The sequence below is a fragment of the Myiozetetes cayanensis genome, unplaced genomic scaffold (genome assembly GCF_022539395.1).
Source record: "Myiozetetes cayanensis isolate MyiCay16 unplaced genomic scaffold, myiCay2020 scf5-8, whole genome shotgun sequence".
Classification (NCBI taxonomy): domain Eukaryota; kingdom Metazoa; phylum Chordata; class Aves; order Passeriformes; family Tyrannidae; genus Myiozetetes; species Myiozetetes cayanensis.
Genome location: NW_026087742.1, coordinates 110,065,379 through 110,076,972, shown reverse-complemented (window position 1 = coordinate 110,076,972; position 11,594 = coordinate 110,065,379). Strand labels below are relative to the sequence as shown.

At 44.5% G+C, this 11,594-nt stretch overlaps 1 protein-coding gene across 8 annotated transcripts in view; it reads left to right on the top strand.

Moving 5' to 3' along the window:
* Nucleotides 1–2,095: 2,095 nt before the first annotated feature.
* The window catches only part of CASK (calcium/calmodulin dependent serine protein kinase), a 198,630-nt gene continuing 189,131 nt past the window's right edge, over nt 2,096–11,594 (top strand). For 4 of the 8 annotated variants that reach the window (XM_050331455.1, XM_050331451.1, XM_050331452.1 and 1 more), the window contains exon 1: nt 2,097–2,345. In XM_050331455.1, the coding sequence (XP_050187412.1) occupies nt 2,287–2,345 (59 nt within the window). In that variant the 5' untranslated portion in view covers nt 2,097–2,286. Of the gene's footprint in view, nt 2,346–11,594 lie in introns of all 8 variants that reach the window. The other 4 variants (XM_050331457.1, XM_050331456.1, XM_050331454.1 and 1 more) reach the window with 2 other exon arrangements.

Genomic DNA, 11,594 nt, shown 5'->3' with positions numbered 1-11,594 from the left:
GCCTCGTTCTCAATTGTTCTAGTAGTTGCTGATGCAGTGGTATCCTTGCTGCATTTGCTGGTTCAGTCTGCAACTTTTTATGATCCAGATCTGCACACAAATCCTAGTTCAGACAGATTCTTCTCATGCAACTCAGATGGTAGGCAGCACCCGTTTTTTGCTCTCCTCCTGTACTGAATGTGGACAACTGAAGTTGCAGGCTTTGATAGGTTCAACTTGCCTTTTGTGAGCCTAACAAATGCTATGGCTGCTCTAACAGGTGCATTCTTTGCTCCAGAACTGGGAATTTTTGTTCAGTGTCTTCCAACAAATCACTTTTCCACAACCCCAAGACTTTGTCTTTTAGCAGAGACCCATGTTTATCTGCTGCATCATCCCAAAATGAATCCCACTGCCCTAAAAAGGTCACTCACATTCTCAAATTTCCTATTGTGTGGCCTGTGTAGCACTCAGCTTCGTGGCCCTGCAAAAAGGAAGAAATGGTTGCCTACATGTTTAGCTGTATGAAATTCAGAGAACAATTTAAATACACCGGCTTTTTGGTTCCATTCCAAATAGCAGATAGCGATTAAACATTTTTTAAAGATTTTTATGTCATGGAGCCACAGACCCACAAGGAATGTTTCTCACCCTGTATGCTACCACTGTGAAGGTAACTATTGTCACTGATTTTCTTGATTATTTTTTTCTTTTAAATTCATCTGAAGACAGGAACAAGGTGTTCTTGGTGAAGTGTTGTCAGCTCTGCATTTTAAAGCCACCCTTTAAACCATTTCATCAGGCAATTCTGCTTTGACAGTTTTTTCTCTCTGTGTGGGGAACAACTGTATAATTTACCTACGTTAACAAGTTTTAAGTTGCATGTGTGCTAAAGCACTTTGACAGAAATAAATACTTTTGTTAACGGGAACAGTTCCTGACTGGTTCCTACAAGAGAGCTTTTGCTGTCTCCCACAAACCACCTAATTCAAAACTTGGAAAACGGGATGCGTGGAACTTCCAACTTTCGTATAGAAGTCTCCGTGCAACACGTTAAAAACCAGGGAACACGATGTATCAGGCGAGTACTTAAGTGTCCTGAGATCCACCTGGTGTCTCAGGCGCTGCTTTTAAGTGTCTCTGAAGGAACGAGGGCCACCCGTGACTCGCACGACTGGAAGAGCGCACTGAGAGCCCTCCCGAAAGGTTAACACACCGCGTTTAGGGACGATGTTTTCTTCCCAATGACCAAGAGGGTTCAAATCGTGCAGCGCACAAATACTTATACTGCGTTGGAAAATCAAATAAATAAATAAATAAATAAATAAATAAATAATAAAAATAAATAAATAAATACATAAAGCTCTTGCAAGCCCGGTTCGCACAGAGGGTTCTTTATTGCCGCACGCGGGAGCGCCGCTCCCTCACCTGCGCGGCCCCTTCCCGCGCTCCGGGGGCAGCTCCGGGTCCCTCTGCCGGGGGCGATGAGGGGCGATAGAAGCGACAGAAGCGCGATACGAGGGCGATGAGAGGCGACACAAGTCACGACAAGCGCTCTCCGCGTCCAGCCCCGACCCCCTCCCCGCGCCATGACGTCACACTCCCTCCCCGCGCCCATGACGTCACCGCGCCGCGCGCCTGCGCGCGCTCCCGCTCCCCCCTCCTCCCCGGACCCCTCGAGCGGGCGCTGAGGGGGCGTGGCCCCCCGCGCGCGTGCGCGCGCGCCCTCGAGCACCGCCCGCCTCCCCCCGGTTCGTGACGGGCTTTGCGTGACGGCGGCGCCGGGAGCGCGCGCGCCCGCCCGCCCTCCGCTACCGCCAGCGCCTATCGCGACCGCCTGTCGCGACCGCCGCCGCCTCTCCGCCTTCTCCGCCTCCTCCTACTCCCCGCGCCCGGGAGCGGAATCGGCGGCCGCGCCTGGGCTCCCCCACCTCCTCTCCGCCCTTCCCCCCTCCCACTATTATCCGCCCGCCCGCCCGCCCGGGAACGCGCGCCCGGCGAGGGAGCGCCCCGGCGGTGCCGCCCGCCCCGAGCCCCTCCATGGCTCCCGCGCCGCCCCGCTGAGCCGGAGCCGCCCGGAGCGGCAGGGAGGGGGCGGGAGGCGGGGGGTGCGACACGCGCGGGCAGCGGCGGCGGCCGCGGGAGGAGGAGCGGGAGCGGCAGGACCGGGATCGGGAGCGGGGAGTCCCGGAGCCCCGCGCGGGCGGGCGGCGCTGGGAGCGGCCGGGATTTACCGCGGTGGCGGTGGGCGCTGAGCGGCGGGGGAGCCGGGCGTCCCCCCGCGGGCTGAGCCCCCCCGCCCGGACCATGGCCGACGACGACGTGCTGTTCGAGGACGTGTACGAGCTGTGCGAGGTGATCGGCAAGTGAGTGCGGCGGGGAGCGGGCAGGGCAGGGCAGGGCGGGGCGGCGGGAGCGGTGCTCGGTGCCCCCCGCCCGCGCCGGGCGCCGGGGATGCTCCGCCCGGGACCCACCTGAGCCGTGCGGGGCGCGGGTTCCCCCCGCGGCCGGTGCCCACGGGGAGGCGGAAGGGGGGAGAAGAAGTGACCCCATGTTTCCTCAGCCACCATGATTAACCACCTCGCCATCGCTCTGGCTGCAGCAAGCGGCAACCACTTCCCACCCCTTTTCTTCTCCTCCCCCCCTCCCCCCGATATCCCATTCCTGGCACACCCATCAAGGAATGCCTATTGGGGAAGGGAGAGAGGGAAGATCGCTGGCGGTAGATCCACCTATTAGCTGGGTGTCTGCATATTTGTGCGCCAGGTGTTGGGTTCTGCCTCTTCCTTGCTGCATAATAACCAGCTTGGTAGTGGCGCTCGGGTAGTGCTCGGTTTTCGTCCTGATCCATCACTCTCATCCGTGTGGAAATGGAGATGTACAAGGCAGGAGGAGTGCTTGGCCTTTTGAGTCTTATTATGCAACTGCTGTTAAACCGATGCTCGAGGCTTGTATCCAACCTGGGAGTTGAGGCAGTGGCTGGCGTTCCCCAGCTGCCTCTTTCGGGTTATCGCTGTTGGATAGAAATGACAATTCAAGTCAGCAAGAAAATGCAGAGACTCCCCCAAATCAGATGGTGATAAAGAAATAAACCTGAACTCCATTTCCCCCTCCTCCCTCCCCCCGTTATTTTTGTGACTGCTCAGTTTTGAAATCCTTTTTTTATTTATTCAGTCATCATCTTTCACGTATTTTCTGTAGTTGTGCCTGTGTTACAAAAGGATGTAGCGACTGCCAAATTTTCTGTGTGCTTCTGATTCTGAAGCTGAGATTGCTGTGGAAGCCTCAGTAGTGACACTGTTCAGTGTGCTCAGAGTTTTTTCTTCATGACGATGGATTTTATGAGAATAATTGTTAGCTGTGTTTTTATTATAAACAAAGAATTTTTCCTGCATGTATTCTCTTGCCCACACTTCACCACTCTGCTTTTATATGGAGTTTATATGGAGTGCTGTCTACTTTCAAAGCTAGGGCTAAAAATATTCTAGAATTAATCTTTCCTCAGGATTATACTAAAATGCTAGTCTTGGACATAGCAGGTGGCTTTGTTGTCAGCAGAAGTTTCAGCACTCGGTTCTCTTGTTTCACAAGGCGTTACAACCTTGCTCTCAACACAACTTTTAAAAATATTAAGCTTAAAGGGCCTTGTTTTGCCATCACAAAAGGTGAACGACTGCTCTAGCTTGATGCTGGGGAGGAGCTCCTGTGGAAGCAAACCTCTGTTATTAAAGGTGTTTTGAAGACAATTTTTGGCACACTCCCTTCACAAGTGGTTTTATGCTAACCACTGCAGTTCACACACGGTTCTATTCGTACCCGATTGCCATTAGGAGGAAGGTGCAGTGCTTGTGCATGACCGCACACCCTTTCAGAGAGTGGATGATTCACAGGGGTCCAGATGTTTGCACATCTCCAGCGACTTTTTGTTTCTGCGGCTGGCGAATTTCGAAGGGGGAGCTCAAAACGGGTGGGTTGGATATGAGCCGCAGAAGTTCCACATGAGATTTAGGTAGTATGGGTAGTGTTGTGATGTAACTAGATCTAACAGATAAATATTGAATCACAGCGGCGTGATGATGCCAAGAGCACTGTAGCAAAAACAGGGTGGATCACCGAAAATAGCAGCAGTGGTGGTGTGAAGGGCTTGATAGCTGGTTGTGATTGCTCAGGCTTTTCCACACAGATGTTTTGTCAGTCCTCTTCAAAAAACATTTAAAATAAACATGCAGTTGTATGAGTAGTGTCTCTGTTTCTTTACAATACTACACAGGTGAATTCCAGGGAACCAGCGATGCGGCATCTTTGTTTAGCTCACAGATTTTGGGTACCACCTTGCCTGTCCATAAGAAACTTGGGGAAAACTGCTGTAAATCTGCTTGGAATTGCTTCGTCTGCATCTTACCAAATGTCTCTCAGTGAAACATCCACTAAATACCTGCACACTCCTGTGATTTGTTATTGATTGGTACAGTGATTTAGTTCTTGCAAATAGCGCATCTGGCCCTGATTTGCATTTTGGACACATGAAATATTAAAACATGTAATTTGTCTTTCCTACATAGGTAGTTACCACTGTCACTTAGGGTAGTAAAAGGTGTTTTCATGAAGGGTGTGGGAAAGAGATCTTTGCCTGTGAAATGAGTGTTTAGTCAAAGTTCCTATACAATTTACTAGAGAAATCTGGAGACAGTTTCTTATAGGACAGTATACAGTCCAATTTGTTGAGTCATATTCTCATATTTAGGATAAACTTTAGCACTTCTAAGTACAATAAACTGATAAAACTGACTTTGTGTAAACGCAGCAATAATAATTTCTGGTGAGCTGGAGTGTGGAATTACAGGCCAATAGTGTATGAAAGAATTGATTGGAGTGACAGTGATAAAATGTTTAGTATGTGACATTTAATGTGTTTAAGTCCTGCAGGTATGCATTTTTCTTTTTGAATGGGTGCAGGTGGAAAGAAAGACCACAAGGGATAGAGAGAAATTCTAGTTCATTTTTCCTTTGGAAAAAAAGTTAAGGGAGATCTTATTTTGCATGTATTTCCAGTATACTTTTCTGTCACTGAAAGCTGTGTGGAGATATAAATTAGAATAATAATCCTATTTTTTGGTTGAACTTTGAAAGTGGCATTTATGACACTAACTTTAGTCATATAGTTTTACTTTACCAGACTTGTTGTTTTAGGTTATTGTCTTGTCTTCACACTTGGCTGACACAAATATACTTAAAGCAAGAAGTAAATTGGAGATTTCTATATTAACCTTCAAAAATGTGGTAGCATATCTCTGGATAACTAATAAGTGATGAAAAATACAAGTGTGGCGTTTTTTTCATCACTTGCTTCCAGGATCCTTTGAAGAGATTCTTCCTGTGTATTGGTTGAAAAGTACACAACCTAAAATATTTAAGCCTGTTATTATGTGGACCAGACCATGTGTTTGATTGACAGCTCCCAGATAATTGTGCTAAGTGTACTTCTTTATTTTTTATTAAAATTTTCATTCAGAATGCATTGAGTAGTTTATAAAACGTAGTAGGTGTAAAGTTGGGACATCTTGGGTATTCATCTGAGGTGAAAGCTGTTCTGGGTTTATCACAGGAGCTCCACATAGATGTAGCAGTAGTTTCCTTTATGCCGAAGAGGGAATGCTTGTCTTAAGTAGGTGTTGAATCTAGAAAACTGAAGCAAGGCTTTTATCACAGACTCCTTTTTCTGCAAGGACTTTATTTTACATAGTGTTTCTGTACCTTTTAAGATCCATGTTGGCAGATGTTAGTGTTAGAGGAGAACCAGAAAGATTGCCTGAGCTTTGGATTGGAGGTTGCTTAAAAATTTCTCCAGATTTTTAAGTTGTAAATACAGTGAGATAAAGTTGACGAAAGTTTATTTGTGTTTAAAAGTGCTTTGGTCACAGTTGAAATCATTAATCCTGGGGTGCTTTAGGAAGAGCATTACCAGCAGGTCAGGGAGGTGATCCTGTCCCTCTATTCAGCCCTGGTCAGGATCACCTGGAGTGCTGTGTCCAGTTCTGGGCTTCTCAGGACAAGAGGGACATGGAGCTCCTGGAACAGGTCCAGTGGAGGGTGACAAAGGGGATCGAGGGACTGGAGCACCTCAGTAATGAGGAAAGGCTGAGGGAGCTGGGCCTGTTCGGCCTGGAGGAGAGATGACTGAGAGGGGAATCTCATCAGTGTCTGTCAGTGTCTGCAGGAGGGGTCAGAGCATGGACCAGGCTCTGCTCAGGGGTGCCCAGTAATAGGACAAGAGGCAACAGGCAGAAACTGATGCACAGAAAGTTCCACCTGAGCACGAGGAAGAACTTCTTTACCGTTCACTGGAACAGTTTGCCCAGAGAGGCTGTGGAGTCCCCCTCGCTGGAGATATTCCAGACACGTCTGGACACATTCCTGTGCCATGTGCTCTGGGATGATCCTACTTGAGCAGGGAGGTTGATGACCCACTGTGGTCCCTTCCAGCCTGACCCATTCAGTGATTCTGTGATACTAATAGTCACTGAAAATGTAAATTTTTGTAATTTTGTCTCCCATTTGTGCGCCATATGTACAATCATTGTGAGTAGCAGTGCAGTTTTTGGCATTTCTAGTGCCAAAATATAACGTGATGTTTGGTGCTAATGCCATCATAGCTCTCAGGATGTTCTCTGCTTGGTTCAGGCTAATCCTCTTCTGCACTGCACACGTGAGGATTTCAGTTTGTTTTCATCCCTCCCTCCCCTGTGTCCAGATGAACCTCTCTGCTTGGACTCTTCCACCCAGGAAAGAGTAGTTAAAGTTCCTAGAGCCTGCAGGTGTTCTTCCCTTCTCTCTCCAGACTGTCAGCACTGCTGCAACACTGCAGGAGGTGTGAGGAGAGGATGCAAAGCCTTCTGGCAGGAGTGGAACAGGGGAATTTGGCATTAAAGTATGAAGGCTTGTATCCCATTGAAGTCAGATGAGAGGATGGTGGTTGCAATTCCATCCTAAGCTGTTTTCTGGTCTTGGAGGTGCTTTAGATTTATGCCCCTGTCTGGAAGTGTTCAGGAAAGGGAGGACAGAGTTCATGGCTTCCTTGTCCAAGAAATGCTTAAATATTTTAATAATCGTAAGTATTGTGATAATGAAACTACCTAGAGGTATTTTTATGGTTTCAGTGGTATCATTTTCCATTATTACCTCCTTTTCACTTGCAGGAGTGAGAATGCTGTTGACTCTCAAATGTACCTTTTCTCTAGTACACTGTTGAAATTTTTCTTGTAAAACTGATGCAAGTAACTGATGGGTATAATTTTGACAAACCACATGAAAATGTGAAACAACTGTACTATGTACTCACTGTTTGTAAAGTGGGCAGAAGGATATGGAAAGTGATTTGTCTTGTTTAGCTATTGAGTTTTTTAGTGCTGTTTGAAATACTAGTATAGTAATAAAACATTCTCAGCTGTTTTCTCTGTTACAGTGTTTAAGAGTAACAGATTATAATGAATATTTGACTTAAGCATGAGGTCATAATGTGCATTGCTACAGGAAAGTAGCAAAGATAATTTGTAGTGTATAGCTGCTAGAATATATCCTTAGCTATAAGGATATTCTGCTGTGGATTTTAACTGTATTAATGACTTGTTTCTACTTAAGAGGTTCTACCTACTTAAGAGAAGTAGCTGAACACGGAGTAGAATTAATATAGCTGGTTGCAGAGTGCAACAGTTTAATCAGTGCTCTCTATTTGTAGAAAGTGTTACCTTTTCAGTGTTGTTTTGATAAGCAGCTGCTCTCTTGTGTGCATCCTTGTTAAGGAAGAATTCCTTCACGGAAAGGTTTGTTAAGTGTTGGATGAACTGCCCAAGGAGGTGATGGAGTCACCATCCCTGGAGCTGTTCATGAAATGACTGGATATGTCCCTCAGTGCCATGGTCGAGTTGACAAGGTGGTGATCAGTCAAAGGCTGGACTTGATGATCTTGGAGTTTTTTTCCAGCCTAAACGATTCTGTGATTCTTATGGTGTGAACAAGACAGTTGTGATGATTGGGAAGCTGAGGCTCACTTCAGAGGGGGGTTTGAAAGAACTTGATTTAGGAAAATACAAATGGAGAGAGATTGTGCAAGGGGTTTGCAAATATGTTTATGTGCTTAAACATCAAAGAGAAGGAAGCCCTGGAAGGTAAGTGCAAATGAGCAAATGTGAGCAGACCAGTCCTGTGTAATTTTAGGCTGAAAATTAGAAGATTTTAGACCAATTTACTACTGAGTTTCTGGAGCACCTGTCTGTGAAAAGTTGCAGGATAAAAAAAGCGGCCTTGTCTTGAAGATTTGCTAAGTTAGGAATTTGATCTTTTTATTGAGGTAGTATGAAACTTTGTTGCCTTCAAGAACAGGGGCTCGGCTTCAGGACCCAAGTGATACCTGATGATCATTTCAATTCAAACCCAATGCTCAAGATGAAATGCTTCAGGATAAAGAAATATTAGGGAAAGAAAACTGACACATATTTTATGTCAACAACCACTCACCTACTTGACCCTCTATCTGATACAATGGCTTTTTTTAATTATCTTTTATGCACATGTCATTACGATGAAAGGCAGCCAAGCAATATTAACCCTAATATGATGTTTCCAAAGATCACTTTTCAGAAACTTGCAGTCATATTGAATGTGTCATCTAAAGAATGGTGACTCCAGAATTGGATGTTATAAGTAGGTATTTTGTGGCGAATTGTGGAGTTGGTAAAAATAACTCTCATAAATTGTTCTTTTTGCAGGTGGGAGTACTTTTTTTCTTTTAATATGCAGCATGAATAAGAATGTATTACACACATGGCCAGAATTTTCATCCCTTCTTCTTAAAAACATTAGACTTCTCTCTTAAGATAGTATAGTAATCAGCTATTCCCACTAAAAAACCCCAAGAAACCCTTTGTTTGTGTACATCAGATAAACATGTAAGATGCTACCTTGGTAAGTCGTCCAGAGCATGAGGAGAGAGCACCTTGGCTTCAGCACAGCTGTAAACTGAACTGTGTTGTAGTGTGTCAGGTTAGGAACTCCCCGTCATAAACTTCTGCTGTATTCCGAGTGAGTTCCAGTGTTCCTTGGGAGGTGCCTGTCGGGAAAAGGAACATTCCTCTTGTCAGAAGCAGCAGTATACAGCCAGCTTTGGAGCTTGTACAATTGTGTTACTCTGTATTTAAGCCCCTCTTACCAGTATGTTTTTCTGAGTTGAAGGCAGTGAAATAAGTTTCCAATGATTTTTGGAGCTTGACACCGTTACATTATAGTAAAGGTTTCCTTTTTTCACTTAAGTTTGTATGAGAAGCAAAGGTGTCTTTTCAAAAAAATTACTGGGAAACTGTAACAGAATAAATTTATGACTAAAAGGACTATTTCCTAATGTATTCTCAAAAGACAGAAGCATTTGCCTTCCACTAGGGATTCTAAATAGCATTTGGTTAAATAGATTTTTCACCTGGATCTTTCACCTATTTCTTTGGCTACCCAATGGCACATTTAATAGCTTTTCATTTTTAACTAACACCCTCATTTTCTTTTCTGGGTAGTGCAGACATAAGCAGTTATTTCTAGTATTTAATATAGAGTAAATTTCCTAGGATATATGAATCAAGAAAGTAAAAACTTGCTTCTGAACAAAAGGTTTTAGAAGTAAAAGCTGAGGTATAAGTCCTATACAGGCGTTTACACTGGTTCAAAATGTGTTCTGTTCAATTCAGCTGTTTAGGAAGCACTTTAAGCTAAGTTGCAAAACTAGTTTTATCTCATCAAAGTGTCAGTTCTGCTGCAGTTGAGATTGAGAAACCCTTAGAATTTTAAAGTATGCCTTTCCTAGGGAACACATGATTCTTGGGTAACTCGTGACTTCATTTAAATTCAGTTACCAGAGTTTGGAAGGTAGTTCACATTTGGAAATTTTTGATCCAAAGATCTCTAGGGGTAAGGAAAAACATCTTAGCTATAGTGAAGTTGAGGCTTCCCAGGTACAGTGGCCTTTAAGATATTCAGAACTTCCTGAAATCTTCCTCTCAGTGGGTCTGTAAAGAAAACATTTTACTTTTGTGCCTTAAGTATTCATTGACTCAGTATTTAAGGTACTGTCTTAAAAAAACCCAAACAAACCAAAACCAAAAACGAACTTAGTATTTCTCCTAAAAGAAAGTTAAACCTTTTCTGGCCATCTGAGCAGAACTTAGTCATGTCTCTCTATCTTCTTTTGGGGAGAGGATCTTCGAGTAAAACCTTTGGCTGGGTTCTTGATGCTCTTGCTTAGAGTTGCCAGCCGAAAGGGTCTCCTACTGCTTCACTCCCAACCTGCTCCAGGGAAATCCTCCAGCTGTTGCAGCAAATGGAGTTGTCAGCTCCTCCACACCCCCCTCACTGGTTAGGAAAAGATGATATAGAAGGTGGGGGTGAGGGTAGCCTGTGAAGATTACAAAAAATTATGGAATTTTATATTTCAGGGATAGAATCTTTCCTGCATCAGTAGTGATCTGAACTAGTAACTTTTTCTGGAACAGAGCAGATCTTTGTGGAGTTCTTGATGTTTTCCAGGGTTGAACTTGAACCTATCAGGACCAGACAGGTTGAGTTCAGATGCATTTAGAGAAGACACCTGTCTGATCTGTGCTGGTCTGGCTGCATGTAGAGTGGGGAACCAGGCTGGGACTGAGGTGAAATCCTGCATCTCCACAATCCTGCAGCCTCTTTAGATGTGTTATGATTCCTGAAGGAGAGCTGTGCCGAGTTGTAACTGGTCTGTAGCATCTGTAAATGTCGTAGTAGGAGTATGTGAGGGCAGCTTTGTGATGGGAGCTGAATTAAGTTCCTGCTGCTGGAAGAAGGAGCTGTTGCTCTCTTTATGTGTTTCCATGCCCCAAGTGATCCAGACAATGGTAAGGGGAAGGAGGAATGGGCAAGAAAAAAAAGAGATTTTTTTTTTTTTTTTAGGGGGAAAAAAGTTTTAAATTAACATACAGTTATTTACATACACACACACAAAGCACAGTTTAGGTTCATAGTTTGTTTCTTCCTTCTTCCTATACACATAGGCATTCCCCATAATTAAAACCAAGCACTAACTTTACGTCAGGACCTCACCTCATTCAGGATTTTAATTGGCTGCACAGTATGGTCAAATTAAAGTAAGGAAGGCAACTAAATCTGGGATTTTTATTTTTTGACTATTTGAATTAACTCTTTGAAGCGTGTTAGCCCATGGCCTGATTAGATGCTCTTCAAATGTGCATGTGTCTTGTTAGGTCCTTTAGAACAAAATCCAGAGTACCTCCAGCAGTTGGATGTACTCTGAACAGCAAACATGCATAATGTTCGTGAGTAATTCTAATTTTATAGAAACCAAACCTTTTACTTCTGGTGCTGGTGTGATTGTGTGCAAAAGCTCTGATAGCACACTTAGGAACGTTCAAGAAATTCAAAAGCATAATTTTCTTGAACTTCTTATTTTCAGGTCTTGTTTAGCTCTAGACCTAAATGTAAAATGTATTGTATTGAGCAAGAACGTGTTTCAGTTAAAATATTTGCCCTTCTTCTGTTTGTTTTGTTGGGGTTTTTGTTTTGGGTTTTCTTTTAGGAAAAATTCT